The 24324-nt window shown below is 43.7% G+C and overlaps 1 protein-coding gene across 1 annotated transcript in view; it reads left to right on the forward strand.

The window, feature by feature from the left end:
- Positions 1 to 24324, forward strand: part of FLI1 (Fli-1 proto-oncogene, ETS transcription factor) — a 92978-nt gene that overhangs the window by 47414 nt on the left and 21240 nt on the right. Inside the window, exon 5 of the mRNA XM_040431812.1 lies at positions 4188 to 4256. Coding sequence (XP_040287746.1) covers positions 4188 to 4256 — 69 coding nt within the window. The remainder of the gene's footprint in view (positions 1 to 4187; positions 4257 to 24324) is intronic.

The raw sequence follows: 24324 nt of genomic DNA on the forward strand, positions 1-24324 counted from the left end.
AGCACTCCGTTCTGTTCAGTTACGTTTTGGCCCCATTGACAATGAATGAGGACAAAACGGAAGCGTTTTTTTCCCCCCGGTATTGAGACCCTATGACGGATCTCAATACCGGAAAATATTAACGCTAGTGTGAAAGTAGCCTTAGAAGAACCTTTTAATTGACAGCAGGGAAACCATTCCCTCTCTTCAGCCTAGATGTGATGTAGTAGGATTGCAGGCTGCATACCATATAGCAATAGCTTCCAGATTTTGGTTCACAAAATACTTGAGTGACCCAGAGTTCTTGTAGTTTTTGTCTCATGGGAGGTAAAGCTGTCAATCACTGGAAGCTTGTCGGGGCTGACACAATGTAGGGCTGGATGTCCTTATCCCCATCCGAACTGCTTTCCGCCACCATAGTTTATTTTGTAGGCATCAGAATATGCTTGTGAACATTCATTGAGCAGAAACTCTGAAATGTTTTGTGCATACGGGTGAGGTTTCCTGAACAATGGCTGTCGTGGTTTAGCAGATTATTCCTATAGATCCATAACTATATTCCAGTATTATTGAGCTTTATATAAAAGGTTGACAGCTCTATTGAAAGGGCATCTGTCAGCAGGTTTGTACCTATGAAACCTGTTACATGTGCGCTTGGCAGCTGAAGGCATCTGTGTTGGTCCCATGTTCCTATGTGTCTGCATTGCTGAGAAAAATGAAGTTTTAATATATGCAAATTAGCCTCTAGGAGCAACGGGGGCGTTAACATTACACCTAGAAGCTCAGCTCTCTCTGCAACTGCCACGCCCTCTCCAGTTTTATTGTCATCACATTTGGCCCTCTCCTAAATGCTGCAAACAACATCTGGGGGTGAATGAAGTAGTAGTGCTGCAGCAATGCTCAAGGGTCTCCCCTGTGACCACAGCTGTCTAGTAACAGCTCAGTCATACACTGCGTGCAGAATTATTAGGCAAATGAGTATTTTGACCACATCATCCTCTTTATGCATGTTGTCTTACTCCAAGCTGTATAGGCTCGAAAGCCTACTACCAATTAAGCATATTAGGTGATGTGCATCTCTGTAATGAGAAGGGGTGTGGTCTAATGACATCAACACCCTATATTAGGTGTGCATAATTATTAGGCAACTTCCTTTCCTTTGGCAAAATGGGTCAAAAGAAGGACTTGACAGGCTCAGAAAAGTCAAAAATAGTGAGATATCTTGCAGAGGGATGCAGCACTCTTAAAATTGCAAAGCTTCTGAAGCGTGATCATCGAACAATCAAGCGTTTCATTCAAAATTGTCAACAGGGTCGCAAGAAGCGTGTGGAAAAACCAAGGCACAAAATAACTGCCCATGAACTGAGAAAAGTCAAGCGTGCAGCTGCCAAGATGCCACTTGCCACCAGTTTGGCCATATTTCAGAGCTGCAACATCACTGGAGTGCCCAAAAGCACAAGGTGTGCAATACTCAGAGACATGGCCAAGGTAAGAAAGGCTGAAAGACGACCACCACTGAACAAGACACACAAGCTGAAACGTCAAGACTGGGCCAAGAAATATCTCAAGACTGATTTTTCTAAGGTTTTATGGACTGATGAAATGAGAGTGAGTCTTGATGGGCCAGATGGATGGGCCCGTGGCTGGATTGGTAAAGGGCAGAGAGCTCCAGTCTGACTCAGACGCCAGCAAGGTGGAGGTGGAGTACTGGTTTGGGCTGGTATCATCAAAGATGAGCTTGTGGGGCCTTTTCGGGTTGAGGATGGAGTAAAGCTCAACTCCCAGTCCTACTGCCAGTTTCTGGAAGACACCTTCTTTAAGCAGTGGTACAGGAAGAAGTCTGCATCCTTCAAGAAAAACATGATTTTCATGCAGGACAATGCTCCATCACACACGTCCAAGTACTCCACAGCGGGGCTGGCAAGAAAGAGTATAAAAGAAGAAAATCTAATGACATGGCCTCCTTGTTCACCTGATCTGAACCCCATTGAGAACCTGTGGTCCCTCATCAAATGTGAGATTTACAAGGAGGGAAAACAGTACACCTCTCTGAACAGTGTCTGGGAGGCTGTGGTTGCTGTTGCACGCAATGTTGATGGTGAACAGATCAAAACACTGACAGAATCCATGGATGGCAGGCTTTTGAGTGTCCTTGCAAAGAAAGGTGGCTATATTGGTCACTGATTTGTTTTTGTTTTGTTTTTGAATGTCAGAAATGTATACTTGTGAATGTTGAGATGTTATATTGTTTCACTGGTAAAAATAAATAATTGAAATGGGTATATATTTGTTTTTTGTTAAGTTGCCTAATAATTATGCACAGTAATAGTCACCTGCACACACAGATATCCCCCTAAAATAGCTAAAACTAAAAACAAACTAAAAACTACTTCCAAAAATATTCAGCTTTGATATTAATGAGTTTTTTGGGTTCATTGAGAACATGGTTGTTGTTCAATAATAAAATTAATCCTCAAAAATACAACTTGCCTAATAATTCTGCACTCCCTGTATATAGTCAGTTATAGGGAACCAGTCACGCTGAACATGGTGTCTGAGCTGCAGGCAGCAGGTCATAGAGCAGGAGGAGCTGAGCAGATTGACATATGGTTTTGTGGGAAAAGTTTCAGTAAAACTTGTGTTTTATTCAATTATATCTCATTCGGCGCTTTGAAGTCCAGGAGGCGGTCCTATCAGTGATTGACAGCTATCTCTATAGGCACAGTCATAAAGTGAAGGCTGTCAATCACTGATAGGACCGCCTCCTTAAAGCCCAGAATGAGCACAGATATAAAGGAATTAAATACAAGTTTTGCAGATTTTTCCCCCCACAAAACTATATATCAATCTGCTCAGCCCCTCCTGCTCTATAAGGCCCCCTTCCCACGGGCATCGCGGGTGAGGGCCGGATGCGTTCAGGGTGCATTGCGGGAAACCCGCGCGAGTAGGCACGTCAGTTTTGACTGCGATTGTGTTCCGTTGTTCATTTCTTTTCCGCGCGAGTGCAATGCGTCTTGCCTGCGCGTGAGAAAAAACTTAATGTGGTACCCAGATCTGAACCCGGACTTCTTCACAGAAGTTTGGGTTTGGTGTTCAGTAGATTTTATTATTTAATACAGAATGCTAAGTGTAATGTCAATTGTCAATTGTAAACAAATATATATAGTCGTGTGGAGGCAGGGAGGTGGTTAATAATATAATATTACACGTCTTATGAATACAGCCGGCCCTGCAGTTTAAATAATGGAGATCAGATCCTGATTGCTATGCCAGAATGTATAGGAGTTGACTTTCTTTTATATATAGTGTTTTGGATGCACACAAGATATGCTATCTTTTTGACTGTCTGCTCCAAATTACTAGCTGTTAGTTTATCGTGCACGGAATAACCGCACTGACACCAAGTAAGTATCAAAGCAGAACTCCTATATTATAGGAAGTTAAGCAGTTTTTATATTGTCAGAGAGGGCGTTCCTCTACTGAGGCTCATGCCATTGTTTCATTGGCTAAAGTACAAAAAGAGGAAAAAAGATAACACTTGGCATCTGCGCATTGTGCATTATTATATGTAAACATCTAGGTGCCAGCGCCATATTGTAATGGCTTCACATTAAAGGGGTTATCCAAGGTCATAAACAGCCTCCCCCATGTGCCTGGCCCCTAAGAGGAAATATACTTACCCCGCTCCCTGCGGCGCTCTTGGTCCCCGCACCGCCGCCGCTGCTTCTCCCTGTACATGGATGAAAACATCCGGTGTCGGGGGGGAGCCTCCCTAGTGTCACCCGCGATGCTAGGGAGGCTTGTCCCCATCCCCGCCTGCCATTGGCTGCTCCCCCTGACACCGGATGTTTTCCTCCGTCTACAGGGAGAAGCAGCAGCGGCGGTGCGGGGACCAGGAGCGCCGCAGGGAGCGGGGTAAGTATATTTCCTCTGAGGGGCCCGGCACATGGGGGGGCTATTTATGACCTTGGATAACCCCTTTAATATCATGACATCCTCAACATATTTATGGTAAAAACTTACATGAAAGGGTTTATTATAAAGTAGCTAGTGCATTTGTAAACGGTTTTAGAGCGTCTAACAGATCTGCATATTGCGAGCAAGCACCATTCATTATCTACTCTACTCAGATCTGTCTGATATTCAGTAGTCTCCCGTGTCCTCCTCTCCACAACATTTATATGTACATACGCTTCCTTCACATCCAGGTAGTTCATCATTGGGCTATACTGCACCTTCACACACAGACCAGGCGTCTCGGGTGACTCCTAAGGAGGGTAAGTTAAACATTGTATGGTTTCTTCTCATCTTGAACTCTTGTTGCTTGAAGAGTAACTGGCTAGGGCTGATTTCACACGAGCGATACGGGACAACCAGCATCTCCTGGCCACCATCAGTGAAAAATAGACAGTTCCGTTTTTTTCACTGGCCTATTGACTTGATTGGGCAAGTACTGTATGCAAAGTTGATGAAAATATTGCAATTTTCCCTGAATGGACCGATAATCAGTGAAAAAAACAGACATGTAAATTGGCACACTGACTTTAAGGCTACATTTACAGGACCGTTAAAAAACAGCCAAAATGGCCCATTTTAATGTCTGTTCTTTAACCCCTTAAGGACCGGGCTCATTTTCACCTTAAGGACCAGGCCATTTTTTGGAAATCTGACCAGTGTCACTTTAAGTGCTAATAACTTTAAAACGCTTTGACTTATCCAGGCCATTCTGAGATTGTTTTTTCGTCACATATTGTACTTCATGACACTGGTAAAATGAAGTCAAAAAAATTATTTTTTTTCCACAAAAAAATACCTAATTTACCAAAAATTTGGAAAAATTTGCAAATTTCAAAGTTTCAGTTTCTCTACTTCTGTAATACATAGTAATACCCCAAAAAATTGTGATGACTTTACATTCCCCATATGTCTACTTCATGTGTGAATTGTTTTGGGAATGATATTTTATTTTTTGGGGATGTTATAAGGCTTAGAAGTTTAGAAGCAAATCTTGAAATTTTTCAGAAATTTACAAAAACTAAATTTTTAGGGACCAGTTCAGGTCTGAAGTCGATTTGCGAGGCTTACATAATAGAAACCACCCAAAAATGACCCCATCTAAGAAACTACACCCCTCAAGGTATTCAAAACTGATTTTGCATACATTATTAACCCTTTAGGTGTTGCACAAGAGTTATTGGCAAATGGGGAGGAAATTTGAGAATTTAATTTTTTTGTCTAATTTTTCATTTTAACCCATTTTTTCCACTAACAAAGCAAGGGTTAACAGCTAAACAAGACTGTATCTTTATTGCCCTGACTCTGCCGTTTACAGAAACACCCAATATGTGGCCGTAAACTACTGTACGGCCACACAGCGGGGCGTAGAGTGAAAGGTGCGCCGTATGGTTTTTGGAAGGCTGATTTTTATGGACTGGTTTTTTGACACCATGTCCCATTTGAAGCCCCCTGATGCACCCCTAGAGGAGAAACTCCCTAAAAGTGACCCCATCTAAGAAACTACACCCCTCAAGGTATTCAAAACTGATTTCACATACGTCGTTAACCCTTTAGGTGTTGCACAAGAGTTATTGGCAAATGGGGATGAAATTTGAGAATTTCATTTTTTTTGCCTAATTTTCAATTTTAACCCATTTTTTCCACTAACAAAGCAAGGGTTAACAGCCAAACAAGACTGTATCTTTATTGCCCTGACTCTGCTGTTTACAGAAACACCCCATATGTGGCCGTAAACTACTGTACGGGCACACAGTAGGGCGTAGAGTGAAAGGTGCGCCGTTTGGTTTTTGGAAGGCTGATTTTGCTGGACTGTTTTTTTGACACCATGTCCCATTTGAAGCCCCCCTGATGCACCCCTAGATTATAAACTCCATAAAAGTGACCCCATCTAAGAAACTACACCCCTCAAGGTATTCAAAACTGATTTTACAAACGTTGTTAACCCTTTAGGTGTTGCACAAGATTTAATGGAAAATAGAGACACAATTTCAAAATTTCAAATTTTTGGCAGATTTTCCATTTTAATATTTTTTTTCCAGTTACAAAGCAAGGGTTAACAGCCAAACAAAACTCATTATTTATGGCCCTGATTCTGTAGTTTACAGAAACACCCCATATGTGGTCGTAAACTGCTGTACGGGCACACGGCAGGGCGCAGAAGGAAAGGAATGCCATACGGTTTTTGGAAGGCAGATTTTGCTGGACTGGTTTTTTTGACACCATGTCCCATTTGAAGCCCCCCTGATGCACCCCTAGATTATAAACTCCATAAAAGTGACCCCATCTAAGAAACTACACCCCTCAAGGTATTCAAAACTGATTTTACAAACGTTGTTAACCCTTTAGGTGTTGCACAAGATTTAATGGAAAATAGAGACACAATTTCAAAATTTCAAATTTTTGGCAGATTTTCCATTTTAATATTTTTTTTCCAGTTACAAAGCAAGGGTTAACAGCCAAACAAAACTCATTATTTATGGCCCTGATTCTGTAGTTTACAGAAACACCCCATATGTGGTCGTAAACTGCTGTACGGGCACACGGCAGGGCGCAGAAGGAAAGGAATGCCATACGGTTTTTGGAAGGCAGATTTTGCTGGACTGGTTTTTTTGACACCATGTCCCATTTGAAGCCCCCCTGATGCACCCCTAGAGTGGAAACTCCAAAAAAGTGACTCCATTTTAGAAACTACGGGATAGGGTGGCAGTTTTGTTGGTACTAGTTTAGGGTACATATGATTTTTGGTTGCTATATATTACACTTTTTGTGCAGCAAGGTAACAAGAAATAGCTTTTTTGGCACGTTTTTTTTTTGTTATTTACAACATTCATCTGACAGGTTAGATCATGGGGTAATTTTATAGAGCAGGTTGTCACGGACGCGGCGATACCTAATATGTATACATTTTTTTTTATTTATGTAAGTTTTATACAATGATTTCATTTTTAAAACCAAAAAAATGTTTTTTGTCTCCATAGTCTAAGAGCCATAGTTTTTTCAGTTTTTGGGCGATTATCTTGAGTAGGGTCTCATTTTTTGCGGGATGAGATGACTGTTTGATTGGCACTATTTTGGGGTGCATATGACTTTTTGATCGCTTGCTATTACACTTTTTGTGACGTAAGATGGCAAAAAATGGCTTTTTTTACACTGTTTTTATTTTTATTTTTTTACGGTGGTCATCTGAGGGGTTAGGTCATGTGATATTTTTATAGAGCCGGTCGATACGGACGCGGCGATACCTAATATGTATACTTTTTTTTTATTTATGTAAGTTTTACACAATGATTTCATTTTTGAAACAAAAAAAAATCATGTTTTAGTGTTTCCATAGTCTAAGAGCCATAGTTTTTTCAGCTTTTGGGCTATTATCTTGAGTAGGGTCTCATTTTTTGCGGGATGAGATGACGGTTTGATTGGTACTATTTTGGCGTACATGCGACTTTTTTGATCACTTTTATTACCTTTTTTGGGAAGTAAGGTGGGCAAAATTTCAATTTTCTCATAGTTTTTATTTTTTTATTTTTATGGCGTTCACCGTGCGGGGAAAGTAACATGACCATTTTATAGATCAGGTCGTTACGGACGCGGCGATACCTAATATGTGTAGTTTATTTTATTTTTTTAATTTTTATTCAGTGATAAATGTTTTTTTTTTATCTTAACTTTTTTCACTTTTTTTTTTACATTTTTTTGACCCAGACCCGCTTGGTTCTTGAAGATCCAGTGGGTCTGATGTCTGTATAATACAGTACAGAACAATATATATTGTTCTGTACTGTATTTTACTTACACTGAACAGATCTATGCTTTCAGCATAGATCTGTTCAGCACCATGGACAGCAGGACGCCTGAGCAGGCGTCCTGTTGCCATGGGAACCCTCCCCGTCTGCTCAGAACTTCGCAGACGGGGAAGGGTAAGCACGGGGCTAAGGGGGGCTCTCTGGGGGCTCTCTCCCTCTCCATCGGGGGGCTGCAAAGGCACAGCAGCCCCCCGATGGAGAGGGAGGGAGCTCCCTGACCGATGACAGATAACTTTTTCCATACAGCGGTCCGTACGGACCGCGGTATGGAAAGGGTTAAACGGCTGACATCTTCACAGATGTCAGCCGTTTATACCAGGGTGCCAGCAATGTGCTGGCACCCTGGTACAACCACTAGACACCAACGATCGTTCATGGGGAGGCGGGCGGGGGATCGCGATCCCGCCTGCCGCACCGCCCGCCTCCCGCAACGCCCCCACCGCATGCGACACCCCCCCCGCACCACCCGCCGGCATAAAATCATGCAGGGGTGCAGGGGGGGGTGAAAAATAAAGATTATAGGCACTCAAAAGTTTCTGATCCCCGCGGTCAGGGACCGCGGCCATCAGAAACTGCAAAAAGCGCAGCAAACCGCAGGTCTGAATTGACCTGCGGTTTGCTGCGATCGCCGACACGGGGGGGTCACATCACCCCCCCTGGCGTTGTCACAGGATGCCGGCTGAAGGATTTCAGCCGAAATCCCGTTCCGTTTAACCCCTCGGGCGCCGGAATCCCGATTTAAAAGTCAGGACGTACCGGTACGTCCTTGGTCCTTAAGGACTCGGGAAATAGGGCGTACCGGTACGTCCTATGTCCTTAAGGGGTTAATGGGTGCTTTCTAAATGATGTGCCTTAAAGGGAACCTGTCACCGGGATTTTGTGTATAGAGCTGAGAACATGGGTTGCTAGATGGCCGCTAGCACATCCGCAATATCCAGTACCCATAGCTCTGTGTGCTTTTATTGTGGGAAAAAAACGATTTGATACATATGCAAATTAACCTGAGATGAGTCCTGACCTGACTCATCTCACATACAGGACTCATCTCAGGTTAATTTGCATATGTATCAAATCGTTTTTTTGACACAATAAAAGCACACAGAGCTATGGGAACTGGGTATTGCGGATCTGCTAGCGGCCATCTAGCAACCCATGTCCTCAGCTCTATACACAAAATCCCAGTGACAGGTTCCCTTTAAAAACAGCCCCATTCAATTTTATGGAGGCCCTCAGTCCGTGAAAACCAAAACTGGACTGCTGTTTTTCACGGGCCATTAAAAAAATTGCCATGTGAATAGACCGTGCGGATTGCGGACCCCATTCAAGTGAATGGGTCTGGTGACGGCAGGCACATGGTTAGTGCCCGTGCTTTGCGGTCCACAGCACGGGCACAGCTGGCATGAGGCCTAAGGCCCCTTTCACACGGGCGAGTATTCTGCGCGGGTGCAATGCGTGAGTTGAACGCATTGCACCCGCACTGAATCCTGACCCATTCATTTCTATGGGGCTGTGCACATGAGCTGTGATTTTCACGCATCACTAGCGAGTTCCGTGAAAATCGTAGCAAGCTCTATATTCTGCGTTTTTCACGCAACGCAGGCCCCATAGAAGTGAATGGGGCCACGTGAAAATCGCAAGCATCCGCAAGCAAGTGCGGATGCGGTGCGATTTTCACGCATGGTTGCTAGGTGACGATCGGGCTGGGGACCCGATCTGTATTATTTCCCCTTATAACATGGTTATAAGGGAAAATAATAGCATTCTGAATACAGAATGCAAAGTAAAATAGTGATGGAGGGGTTAAAAATAAAAAAAAATTAACTCACCGAGTGCACTTGATCGCGTAGTTGTGGATCTCTGTCTTCTTCTGTAATGTTGAGCTGCCGGCTAAGGACCTGTGGTGACGTCACATCACATGATCCAATCACATGGTCCCTCACCATGGTGATGAACCATGTGATTGGACCATGTGATGAGCACAGTGACGTCATCAAAGGTCCTATTCCCGTGCACAGCAAAGAAGAAGACGACAGAAGAGATGCCGGCTGCGCGATCAAGTAGATTAAGGTGAGTTCAATTATTTTATTTTTATTTTTAACCCCTCCAGCGCTATTGTATTATGCATTCTGTATTCAGAATGCTATTATTTTCCCTTATAACCATGTTATAAGGGAAAATAATACAATCTACAGAACATCTAACCCAAACCCGAACTTCTGTGAAGAAGTTCGGGTACCAAACATGCCGATTTTTCTCACGCGCGTGCAAAACGCATTACAATGTTTTGCACTCGCACGGAAAAATAGCGCATTTTCCCGCAACGCACGGGGCAAAAAACATGACGCCCGTGTGGATTATTTCCTGCTGTAGGTGAAATTCTGTCAGTTTTGATTGTAAAGTCAATTGCAAACTATACTTGCAGCAGTTTTGCGTCCTGAGCTTTTGGCTATTCCATATAAGCTACTAAACATTACCGTGCTTGTGTTATTGGCTCTCTTTAGGTTCAATTTATTTATCATTAATTACAGATTATTACAGTGACTCCTCTCCTGAGATTACAGTACAGACAAGGGAATTGATACTGCAAGTTGCTGGTCGTTCTTTGACTCGCAAGTGTTACTAGGCTACTATTGAAAGCTAGTAATGTACTGAATGCTAGAAGCAGCTCTTCAAAGATCATTATTAGGGCTCGTTCACACGACTGTTGGTGTCCCGTTCCCATATTGATCCGCAATACATGGGTATCGTTCTGTTGTCATTCCACATCACGGATGCGGACCCATTCATTTCAATGGGTCCACAAATCCGGAGATGCGGAACGGTGTGGAATGGAAGCACGGAACGGAACACTACGAAAGCACTACGGAGTGCTTTCTGGAGTTCCGTTCCGTGCCTCCGCACTGCAAAAAGTTAGAACATGCTCTATCTTTTTGCGGAACGGAGGGATCGCGGACCCATTCAAGTGAATGGGTCTGCGATCCCCATGCGCCTGCCCCACAGAAGGTGCCCGTGCATTGCGGACTGCAATTTGCAGTTCACAGCACGGGCACGGGACACCAACGGTTGTGTGAACGAGCCCTTAGGATGTTGGCCTCTCTCCAGGATAGGAGACTCATCTGGTTTAATAATAACTGCAATCCCTATAAAATAAAAATTCTCAAGCACCTTTTCTTAGAACTGTACTTTATGCCATTTTTCTGTTATTTCTTCAGAAAAAAATTATGAATAAATTGACAACACAATTTATTCATACATTTTCAGGAGCAATAACAGAGGAGCTGCAGGCCTCTAAAGAAAGAAGCTCAGGAAATTGTTAGGTTACAGATACAGAGTTCTATTATATGGTCTCACATCTAACTAGCTGGAATATACATCTGGTCTGAAAGATGCTTTATTAAAGGGTTTGTCTGGGCTTTTACTATTGATGGGCTTTTACTATTGATGACCTATCCTCAGGATAGGTCATCAATATCAGATTGGTGGGGGTCCGACACCCAGCACCCCCGCCGATCAGATGTATGAGGAGTGTGCACGTCGCCCTTCCTGTTCACTGCTGCTGTCTATGGCAGACCATACACAGCAGCAGCGGACAGGAAGCGAGATGCCTTTAAGGCCTTGTCCTCTCAGCCCCCTGTTTCTCCACATTCCTTCTATGCATATAGAACACAGCCTTAATACACTCACCTAAAGAATTATTAGGAACACCATACTAATACGGTGTTGGACCCCCTTTTGCCTTCAGAACTGCCTTAATTCTACGTGGCATTGATTCCACAAGGTGCTGATAGCATTCTTTAGAAATGTTGGCCCATATTGTTAGGATAGCATCTTGCAGTTGATGGAGATTTGAGGGATGCACATCCAGGGCACGAAGCTCCCGTTCCACCACATCCCAAAGATGCTCTATTGGGTTGAGATCTGGTGACTGTGGGGGCCATTTTAGTACAGTGAACTCATTGTCATGTTCAAGAAACCAATTTGAAATGATTTGAGCTTTGTGACATGGTGCATTATCCTGCTGGAAGTAGCCATCAGAGGATGGATACATGTTCTCATTCTGTTTACGCCAAATTCGGACTCTACCATTTAAATGTCTCAACAGAAATCGAGACTCATCAGACCAGGCAACATTTTTCCAGTCTTCAACAGTCCAATTTTGGTGAGCTCGTGCAAATTGTAGCCTCTTTTTCCTATTTGTAGTGGAGATCAGTGGTACCCGGTGGGGTCTTCTGCTGTTGTAGCCCATCCGCCTCAAGGTTGTGCGTGTTGTGGCTTCACAAATGCTTTGCTGCATACCTCGGTTGTAACGAGTGGTTATTTCAGTCAACGTTGCTCCTCTATCAGCTTGAATCAGTCGGCCCATTCTCCTCTGACCTCTAGCATCCACAAGGCATTTTTGCCCACAGGACTGCCGCATACTGGATGTTTTTCCCTTTTCACACCATTTTTTGTAAACCCTAGAAATGGTTGTGCGTGAAAATCCCAGTAACTGAGCAGATTGTGAAATACTCAGACCGGCCCGTCTGGCACCAACAACCATGCCACGCTCAAAATTGCTTAAATCACCTTTCTTTCCCATTCTGACATTCAGTTTGGAGTTCAGGAGATTGTCTTGACCAGGACCACCCCCCTAAATGCATTGAAGCAACTGCCATGTGATTGGTTGACTAGATAATTGCATTAATGAGAAATAGAACAGGTGTTCCTAATAATTCTTTAGGTGAGTGTATATTCTGATCAGCAGGTGACACTTTCTGATACATAGGGTACGGCCACACATTCAGGTTTCCCGATGCAGTTTTGGAAGCCAAAATCAGGAGTAGATCATAATAAAAGGAGAGAAAGTATAAAGGACAGATACAACTTCTCCTCAGTTTTGAACTCTCTCCTGGTTTTGGTTTCTACAACTGCATGTGTGACCACGTCCATACAGATAAAATTCTGTGTACTGCAGATTTATATGTATGATTATTTTATTTACCAGCAGTTCTGTGTCAGCATTACCAGAAAGGAGACCGTACATGATCTGAAAGAAGTGATTACATTTTTTAGTTGCTAATGTTTTTCTGCACCATTTTTACCCCTTCGATAACCTCCCCCCTTCAATGAATCTCCCTACCGTCTGAGCTTCTAGCTCTGGAAAAGAGCAGAGACTGTGAAAGGTGGGGGTGGAATGATGACATCAGAAGATGTCTGGTTAGAAATCCCATGGGAGCATATAGATCTGAATTAATAGTGTTCACTAGTTATGAGAAACAACATGACCTTCACCTGGGACCAGAAAAGAAAAATCTAATTTTTATTACTAAGGCCTCATGCACACGACCGCTCCGTTTTTTTGCGATCCGCAAAACACAGAAGCCGCCCGTGTGCCCTCCGCAATTTGCGGAACGGAACAGGCGGCCCATTGTAGAAATGCCTATTCCTGTCCGCAAAACGGACAAGAATAGGACATGTTATATATTTTTTGCGGGGCTACGGAACGGAGCAACGGATGCGGACAGCACACGGAGTGCTGTCCGCATCTTTTAGACTGCGGCTCAGATGCGGACCAAAACAACGGCCGTGTGCATGAGGCCTAAAAAAAAGAACTTTCTGATAAAAAAGGAAAGATATCACTTTGTGTGACCAGTTTTGCAAACTATGGAAACAACCAAAAATGGCTATCATAATATGTGGATGCAGCTAATTCTGAAGAATTACACATTAAGAACATAGGCTTGAAGCACACATCCATATTTTACACTGATCCATATGGCCGCTCCACACATTATGGAACAGGTCCTATGTCTGCATTGCTGACAAGTATGGCCTTGTCTATTGATAGAAGAGAGAAAAATATGGACTTGCATATGGAAGTTAACTATTTTGTGGAACAAAATACAGTATATGGTGAGAGGTCTAAAGAAGAGCTGGCTTAGTTGCCCATAGCAACCAATCAGATTCCACCTTTCATTTTCCAAATGAGCTGTGATAAATGAAAGGTAGAATCTGATTGGTTGCTATGGGCAACTAAGCCAGTTCTACTTTACACCAGTTTGATAAATCTCCCCCATAGACACTGCTGTGTGCATGAAACCTTACTAGTAGACTTCAGATACATTATCTAAAGTCAATGGTCCAGATTTACTATTAGTTAGGCAAAATAAAAATCTAGAAAGTGAGTCTTTAGCCCTTCATCACATCCACCTTAGGCCTCATGCACACGGATCTTGACCCTGTGCATGCTGGCATTTTTATAAAACTCTTGTAGAGCAGTACTATCCTTGTCCGTAATGCGGACAATAAAAGGACATGTTCTTTTTTGGCGGAACAGACATACGGAAACGGAATGCACACGGAGCTACTTCAGTTTTTTTTGCGGACCCATTGAAATGAATGGTTCCGAATACGGTCCGCAAAAAAAAAACGCATCGGACACGGAAAGAAAATACGTTCGTGTGCATGACTCCTAAGTCACATAGCCTAGACACAGCTCAGTCCCATTCAAGTGAATGTGCCTGAGCTGCAATAGCAAGCAAGCACAGCAACTATCCAGGGGACGGCAGGCTGTCTGGAGTACTGTGGTCTCTTCAAACAGCTGATGGGTAAGGGGACCCCTGATGATCTGATATTGATGACCTATCCTGAGGATAGACCATCAATATCAATCTCCCGGATAACCCCTTTAAAAATGGCGCCAGTTTAGTAGCTAAGGCTGCACTACTGTCAGCAGGTGACGATTTGTTACACTGCTGACACCTGTGGGTAGTGATGTGCAAAAGTATCGAAAATTCAAACCACCACACTTTCACAATATTGCATATACTGCAAATATATATATATATATATATATATATATAATACAATCCTAGTTCTAGCTCTGTACTGTCCTTTTATGTGTATGGTGGCTTCTTATAGAATATCTTTCTTTTACGTTTGTGTAAAGCTTACTGGCCCCTGGTCTCCTTTTCTCTTTTATCTGAATCTATTCCTGGAATAAATCAGCCTGGTCATGGAGCATTATGTCCTTTTCCGTTCATTTACTTTAAGGCTGCGTTCACACGGGCGAGATTTCCGCGCGGGTGCAATGCGGTAGGTGAACGCATTGCACCCGCACTGAATCTGGACCCATTCATTTCAATGGGGCTGTTCAGATGAGCGATGATTTTCACGCATCACTTATGCGTTGCGTGAAAATCGCAGCATGCTCTATATTCTGCGTTTTTCACGCAACGCAGGCCCCATAGAAGTGAATGGGGTTGCGTGAAAATCGCATGCATCCGCAAGCAAGTGCGGATGCGGTGCGATTTTCACGCACGGTTGCTAGGTGACTGTCTATACACTGTATTATTTTCCCTTATAACATGGTTATAAGGGAAAATAATAGCATTCTGATGACAGAATGCTTAGTAGGTGATCAGTTGAGGGTTAAAAAAAATAAAAAAATTAACTCACCTTCTCCGTTTGTTCGCGTAGTTCTCCCGGTCTTCAGTTCTTTAAAAAGATGAACTATGGGCTAAAGGACCTTTGGTGACGTCAGATCACATTAATTTTTTTATTTTTTTTAACCCTCAACTGATCACCTACTATGCATTCTGTCATCAGAATGCTATTATTTTCCCTTATAACCATGTTATAAGGGAAAATAATACAGTGTATAGACTGTCACCTAGCAACCGTGCGTGAAAATCGCACCGCATCCGCACTTGCTTGCGGATGCATGCGATTTTCACGCAACCCCATTCACTTCTATGGGGCCTGCGTTGCGTGAAAAACGCAGAATATAGAGCATGCTGCGATTTTCACGCAACGCATAAGTGATGCGTGAAAATCATCGCTCATCTGAACAGCCCCATTGAAATGAATGGGTCCAGATTCAGTGCGGGTGCAATGCGTTCACCTACCGCATTGCACCCGCGCGGAAATCTCGCCCGTGTGAACGCAGCCTTATGGTGAAAAACCTCTAAAATCAAGATGCTTTGAAGTTCCTGGGGTGGGGATGGTGGTGCGCCCACTAGTGTAGTAGCATTATAGCATTTCATAGATGTTATCATTTAGGGAAGTCTGTCAAAGTAAGGCTGTGTCCACATCATGTTTTTGTAGTATGTTTTATGTATACTTTGGTAAAAATGAAGGAAAAGCATATTATACTGGGCCTTTCTATCCTGCCATGCTCAGTAGAAAAAAATGTATATGTTAAACGGATACAATAAAAAAAAGGGACCTTTTCTACAAGATTTTGGAGTCTGTGGGATTTTTTACCCATGCACAATGCGCCTCAGGACTCGGTGACCTCGCTGTAAAGCCTCATTCACACATCCGTGTCCGTGCTCAAATCCGTGGACAGGTGGTCATTGATGCATCCGTGAAGCTGTCCGTGAAGGATCTGTGCTGAGTCTGTGTGTCAGTTTTTTTCTGTCCATGTTACATCCGTGTTTCAATGACCCTGCACAGAGGAAAAATAATTTTCAAAGCATCTCTTCTTAATGATCTGTGAAATACAGATGCAACACGAATGGCATCCGTGTTGCATCCATGGTTTTCACAGACCCATAGACTATAATGGGTGTGATGGATACGTGAACACGGACAAAATAGAGCATGCATCCGTGCTAAAACCACTGACCCACGGACCGTGCTAAAACACTGATGTCTGAATACACACATTAAAGTGAATGTGGACATGTGCTGTCCGTGGAAAACACGTACAGCACACATCCGTGAAACACTGACGTGTGAATGAGGCTTAACTTTATGTGGTCTGCCAGTCTGTGACTGAGTTGCTGTGATTCCTAAACACTTTTTTGGAGTGTTTCTGTGTGAATTTTTACTCATTTAGGCCTCATGCACACGACTGTACAGTGTTTTGCGGATGCAATTTGCAGAACAGAACGTGCCTCCCGTAATAGAAATGCCTATTCTAGGCCGACTCCTGAAAAACAACCCCATAGCATTATCTTTACAGTTGGCACAATACAGTGAGGAAAGCAACGTTCTCCTGGCACTCACCAAACCCTAATTCGTCCATTAGAGGAACGTAGCTCATCACTATACAGAAAACCCAAGGTCCAGTGGCGCGAGCTTTACATCACTCTATTGTGTTTAGTGATGTAAGGCTTGCATGCAGGTCCTGACTAGGGATGAGCGAATCGACTTCGGATGTAACATCCGAAGTCGATTCGCATAAAACTTCGTTCCAATACTGTACGGAGCAGGAGCTCCATACAGTATTAGAATGTATTGGCTCTGATGAGCCGAAGTTATTGCTGTATAGCTCCACCTGCTCTTTGTTCGCTTTCTTATTTCTTTGTCCTGCTCACTGAGATGGCCGCACATGCTCAGTTTCATCCTTCAACTGCCTCCTGAGATGTGATAGGGAGAGCATGGACACGCCCCCTGAGCTGTGATAGGAAGAGATGAGACACGCCCCCTTAGCTACAGCAGATAAGACACTCCCCTTGAGCTCTCAGATTGATATAAATCTAGCAGATCAATGAATGGGGAGATCTCTGGACCCATGTGAGGTACAGGGCTGGTTCTAGCTTTGTTAGAAAGAGATTGTCATGTACTATATGATGTCTGAGTCATGGGATAACCCCTTTGATCGAGATCTATTGCATAACTACTCTTCTGTTGATTGTCACCTTATATTACTTCCAGGAGGTCTTTTATACATCATATGCTCGTGTCAAGGTCAGCAAATTTGGCAAAAATGGGGTGGTGCCACTTTTGTCTTCTGAAACTCCCCTAGGAAGACTATAATACATACAGAATATCTCCATATTTATTGTGACAGGGGTATGCACCCCCAGGGCTACTTAGTAAGTGTCAACCCTTTTTGCAGACTCATTTTTACCATGGAAATAGTATGGTATTGATGCTGTGCAGGGAACACGATAAGACCTCATCATTTGTAGATGGCTCCAAGCCTGAGAAGGATTTATCCATTGCATATGTTAAAAATCACACTAGGCCTCATTGCAGGTGCAGCTTTTGTAGACTGCATAATGGGCTTGTGAGCTCAAGTGTCTGCCCTCTCCATCTCACTTGAGCCTCCTCTGTACCTGGTGAACAGGAGCTCTCACTGTCTCAATCAAGGTGCATTAGCAAGACAAAAGCTTGTCAGTCAGTGTTTTCTCTGGACCAGGCTTTGATGGCAAGCGACAAAAGGTTCCTTTAAAATGGTCACATTAGACCCGAGAAACATACATATGCTGCACGGGCTAGGCTTTTGTTTCCCCGTGTCCTAGCAATTCTCCCTCTTTCCCTCCATTGTGGGCCTGTCTTTTCTCTTTTGCATTGACAGGTGCTGAGCGATGTGGCAAATTCAGTTCACAAATACGCTGATGCTTGGGACTATATTTTGCAAAGAGGGTTATCCAAGTAGACTAAGTCCCCTTTCACGCGGCAAACCCGCAATTTCAGTCAGTTTTGTCTGCGATTGCGTTCTGTTGTTCAGTTTTTTCCGCGCGAGTGCAATGTGGTACCCAGACCCGAACCCGGACTTCTTCCCTGAGGGTTTGGGTTCGGTGTTCTGTTAATTTTATTATTTTCCCTTCTAACATGGTTATAAGGGAAAATAATAGTATTCTTTAATACAGAATGCTAAGTAAAATATCCCTTGAGGGTTAAAAAAATAAATAAAAAATTACTCGCCTCATCCACTTGTTCGCGCAGCCGGTATTGTCCTCTTTCTTCTTCCTGCAGGACCTGCAAAAGGACCTTTGATGACGTTATCGCGCTCACCACGTGGTGAGCGTGGTGAGCGCGGTGACGTCAGCACAGGTCCTGCTGAATGAAGATAGAAGGTGCTTTTGCAGGTCCTGCAGGAAGAAAGAAAGAAGACGATACCGGCTGCGCGATCAAGTGGATGAGGTGAGTAATTGTATTTATTTATTTTTAACCCTAAAAGGACATTTTACTTAGCATTCTGTATTAAAGGGAGTCTCTCACCAACCTGACCGGTTTTAAACCGATCACATAGTTCAGTGGGACACAAAGACATGACACAGATGTTACCTTTGTTTCGTTTTTCGCAAGTGCCCAGGGGCGGAGAGTTTGCTGAAAGTGCCCAAGTTCCCCCACCTCACTCAGCCTAACTCCGCCCCTCAGTAAACTCCGGCCAGCCCTGTGGCTCTGTGACTTCATATATCCCTATAGGCCGTTCGCACATCGCTGCCGGGCCCGGGCATGCGCAGTGTTCTGCCCACAGTGGGAAGAGGCACAGAGATATGCAGTGCTCATGCGCCAGTTGGCACTGCATATCTCTGTGCCTCTGCGATGCACGAACGGCCTATAGGGAAATATGATGTCACAGAGCCACAGGGCTGGCCTGAGCTTACTGAGGGGCGAAGTTAGCCGCGAGCGAGGCGGGGGAACTTGGGCACTTTCTGCAAACTTTCCGCCCCTGGGCACTTGCGATGGCTCATTAGCATATCATAAAAATGACTTTTTGGGCGATTTGGATGATCTGAAAAACGAAACAAAGGTAACATCTGTGTCATGTCTTTGTGTCCCACTGAACCTGTTACCTTCATTCTCTGGGCCAGTACGATCACAACCATACCACATTTCTATAGTTTTTCATGCATTTTAATACTGGAAAAAAATAAAAACTTTGGTAAAAAAAGTTTTTCTTTGCATCACCATATTCTGACCCCAATAACTTTTTTTTTTTTTTATGTCTATGGAGCTGTGTGATAGTGTCTATGACTTTTTAATTACTTTTTACCTTTTTTTTTTTTGGGGGGGGGGATAGGTGAAGTGGCAAAAATTTATTTTTTCCATTATGCTGTTCACTGTTTTACACTTTTTAAAAGTTTCCCTAGGGAACATTGACATGCCATCATTAGTTTGCTTCACTTATAGACTTGAATGCTGTGACAGAGAGCTGAAATCAGGGGGTCTGTCATTACACTATGCTCCCCCCAGTGAGGGCAGTAAGGTACAGGTGACAGGTTCCTTTAACAGGAGGCTACACCCAACCATGACACACCAGAAATTAAAGCAAGCTACTACATGCAATGATTGCACTAAAATTTTATTGGTGAAGAGAAAACCTTTGATATGCATAAAAACCTTGTGCTATAATACAGATTTCTTTGTATTCCTATTGTCTCCTGTACGTGACATACATGGTCAGCCAAGTAAAAGCGAAATCAAGTGAGCTGGTCAGCACTCTCAAATTTGAGCAAAGCCTCCAGTCAGAATACTATAAGCCCTGGAACCCACCTGCAGAATGGCACTCCGTTATTATTATGCAAGGCCATGCCTAAGCATGTCAAGACTATAGTGAGACACGCCACGAGAGGTCTATAGTATCTAAACCAGCAGGCCCTAAATGTGTTCACAAATCCAAAGAACTCGCTCATACAGACACCCTATGTGCGAAGGCAGAAGGAAAAAGTGAGGTCACTGAGTGTAGTCATCAGAGATTTTATTTTTACACTGGAAATAACACTCTTCACAGGGGTTAGCATTCCACAGGCCGCCATTTGCGCAGTACCTGTTCTATCAATATCTTGCGGTTTGGCAGAACCATTTATGGGTGGGTGGAACCACTACATTTGGTAAAGTACATTCTTGCCTGACTATGCCAGCTAAATAACAGATTGACGGAGTTAAAGTCTGAGGCCAAAGAGCCACAATGCGCTAAACAGTTGGCAGGAGATTTATTTGCACCAAGAAACCCTTAAATTATATACTACAGAACAACTAATCAGGAATTAGAAGCTTTGCCCATAGCAGCTGGCATCTACAGTTACACAGACACAATTAGTATAAGGTTGTTTCCACTACTATCAGGACAAGCCGAGCACATAACTACATAATGTAATATAGGCTTCATAAACACTTTAAACTAGTGATGGTGGCCTTACATGTGGTCCACAGGCATACAAGCATAGCCATGGGGGCATTTGCTTTCTCCCCACGTGACGTGGCTGCAGAGGAAAGCATACTTATCTGCCTCCCCGCAGCTGGGTTCCTGATCCTTTGTTCCCTGCTGTTTGCCTTACTCCAGTCTCTGCATGTCAACAGCGTGTTTCACACAGTTCATACGGAAGCTGCAGCCAATGACTGGCTTCAGCAGTGACCTATCCTCCATGTGACATGCCACGTATGGGGAACATGTGACCCCAGTATGTCAACCCATGCTGCAGATTTCCCCCTTTGCAATGCATAAGGTAAAATCTTTGGTAAATTACCGATAATTGTCTGAAACATTGCTCCGTGTAAAAAAAACTTTTACCCTCAGTTCTTGAAGTTGCAAAAGCTACACCATCTGATCCGATCCCACAGAAGACCTACTGTATCATAAATATCTAAAATGTTAATGTTGGCTAGGATAGAAGGTTTCGGAAGAAATAATGCATCACAGCATTAAATATATGTAGCTGCATACCTGCCAGAGTGACCACCCTGACCCTATATATCCTACAGTGGGCACATAAGCATCACGACTGGACCATGAAGCAATGGAAGAAGGTGACCTGGAATGATGAATCATGTTTTGTTTTTTTTACATCATATGGACGGCCGGGTGCATATGCCTCACTTACCTGTGAAAAAGATGCCACTGTGACACGATACTGGAAAAAGGGAATTAGTGGAGGCAGGGTGATGCTCATATTTAGCAATGATTATTTTGGCAAAGATATCCCTAAGAGCAGTAGCCTCTTTCACACTTCTTCAAGACAAAGAGTTCAAGGCGTGGACTTTGCCTCCAAATTTCCAAAACATAAAGGATCAGCTGCTAATGTCTTGGTACCAGATAGCAGAGGACACCTTCAGAGGTCTTCTGGAGTCCATGCCTCAATGTTCAGCAGGTGGTTTGATGTTATGTCTCCTTGTAAATACGTAGGGCATGTTCACACAGCCATATTTGTATTCTTGGTCAATATGAGTAGACAATCAGTGGCCCCCTCCCTTGCCAGGCCGCAGAAAGACATGCCGCTCTGTGCTATGTACTGCCTCAGGTGCAGTCAAGAGAAAATACACAGTTAGGCCTCATGCACACAACCGTTTTTCCGGTCCGCATCCGAGCCGCAGTTTGTGCTGTCCGCATCCGTTGCTCCGTTCCGAGGCTCCGCAAAAAAAATATAGCATATCCTATTCTTGTCCGTTTTACGGACAAGAATAGGCATGTCTACAATGGGCCGCCCGTTCCGTTCCGCAAATTGCGGAAGGCACACGGGCGGCTTCCGTTTTTTGCGGATCAGCGGTTTGCTGTCCGCGAAAAACAACACGGTCGTATGCATGAGTCCTCGAGCTGTCAGAATACAGCCCCTCTGTTGTCCACAATCAGTCTGGGGTGATCCTACCCAATATCAATCAGTAAACTGGAGGATGCCCCAAACCCTGTAGTCTGGACTACATAGCATACACATATATTGGTTACCAGAATAAAATAATATCATGATATAGTCACAAACTTAGCAAGGCTGTTGCAGAAGTTTCTAAAACAATATATTTGGTATACACCATATGTATTCTGCTTTCCTGGATCTACTGTGAATCATGGAAAACCCATTCAATGCCTCATGCACATTACAGAAAGACCAAATAAGATGACTGTATGCCATAGCTGGAAGGAAGCTCCAACTTGTAGTACGCTGGTGACAGTTGGTGATGGATCATGTGACGGACCATGTGATGAACGCAGTGACGTCATCAAAGGTCCTATTCCTCACAGAAAAAGACAGAAGAGATGCCGGCTGCGCGAACAAGTGGATTAAGGTGAGTTAAATTATTATTATTATTTTTTTAACCCCTCCAGCCCTATTGTACTATGCATTCTGTATTCAGAATGCTATTATTTTCCCTTATAACCATGTTATAAGGGAAAATAATAAAGATCGGGTCCCCATCCCGATAGTCTCCTAGCAACCATGCGTGAAAATCGCACCGCATCCGCACTTGTTTGCGGATGCTTGCGATTTTCACGCAGCCCCATTCACTTCTATAGGGCCTGCGTTGCGTGAAAAACGCACAAAATAGAGCTTGCTGCGATTTTCACGCAACGCACAAGTGATGCGTGAAAATCACAGCTCATGTGCACAGCCCCATAGAAATGAATGGGTCCGGATTCAGTGCGGGAGCAATGCGTTCAACTCACGCATTGCACCCGTGCGGAAAACTCGTCCGTGTGAAAGGGGCCTAAGAGAAAATAATAGCATTCTGAATACAGAATGCATAGTACAATAGGGCTGGAGGGGTTAAAAAATATATATATAATAATTTAACTCACCTTAATCCACTTGTTCGCGCAGCCCGGCATCTCTTCTGTCTTCTTTTGTAAGGAATAGGACCTTTGATGACGTCACTACGTTCATCACATGGTTCGTCACATGATCCATCACCATGGTTAAAGATCATGTGACGGACCATGTGATGAACGTAGTGACGTCATCAAAGGTCCTATTCCTCACACAACAAGACAGAAGATAATGCCGGCTGCGCGAACAAGTGGATTAAAGAGGACCTTTCACCTGTATAAACGATGTTAACTGAGTATGCTGCCATATAGAGCGGCGCCCGGGGATCTCACTGCACTTACTATTATCCCCGGGCGCCGCTCCGTTCTCTCGTTATAGGCTCCGGTACCTTTGCTTCTTAAGTTATAGTAGGCGGGTCTTCTCTTGTCCTGTGGGCGTCTCCTTCTCCTAGGCTGCAGCGCTGGCCAATCGCAGCGCACAGCTCACAGCCTGGGAGAAAAAAACCTCCCAATAGAGGTGCCGCTCTATATGGCAGCATACTCAGTTCACATAGTTTATACAGGTGAAAGGTCCTCTTTAAGGTGAGTTAAATTTTTATTTTTATTTATTTTAACCCCTCCAGCGCTATTGTACTATGCATTCTGTACTCAGAATGCTATTATTTTCCCTTATAACCATGTTATAAGGGAAAATAATAATGATCGGGTTCCCATCCCGATCGTCTCCTAGCAACCGTGCATGAAAATCGCACCGCATCCGCACTTGCTTGCGGATGCTTGCGATTTTCACGCAACCCCATTCATTTCTATGGGGCCTGCGTTACGTGAAAAACGCACAAAGAGGAGCATGCTGCGATTTTCACGCAACGCATAAGTGATGCGCGAAAATCACCGCTCATGTGCACAGCCCCATAGAAATGAATGGGTCCGGATTCAGTGCGGGTGCAATGCTTTCACCTCACGCATTGCACCCGCGCGGAAATCTCGCCCGTGTGAAAGGGGCCTAACATTTCTTCATTCCTTTTTTATTTCACGTTACCTATAGGCTCTATGCGGTTTTTCAGATATCTAAGGCACTTTTCAGTTAATAGTGGATTGTTCATTATCCATGGGCGTATCGTTTTCGATTTTACCCCACCAAAAAATATTTTCCCTGGCAGGGCCGCCCCCCTCCCCTGTGTTTTTGACCTCACTACAACAACTACAACCATTAATACTATTTTATCGTCATTCATTCTTCTTCCATATACCCCCTTCTTATTTGAATCTTTTTGCTCTCCATTTTAATTGTTTTCCTTTGAAATTCCACTGCTAATGTTTTGTCTGATT

This window comes from Bufo bufo, chromosome 1, assembly GCF_905171765.1.
Source record: "Bufo bufo chromosome 1, aBufBuf1.1, whole genome shotgun sequence".
Lineage (NCBI taxonomy): Eukaryota > Metazoa > Chordata > Amphibia > Anura > Bufonidae > Bufo > Bufo bufo.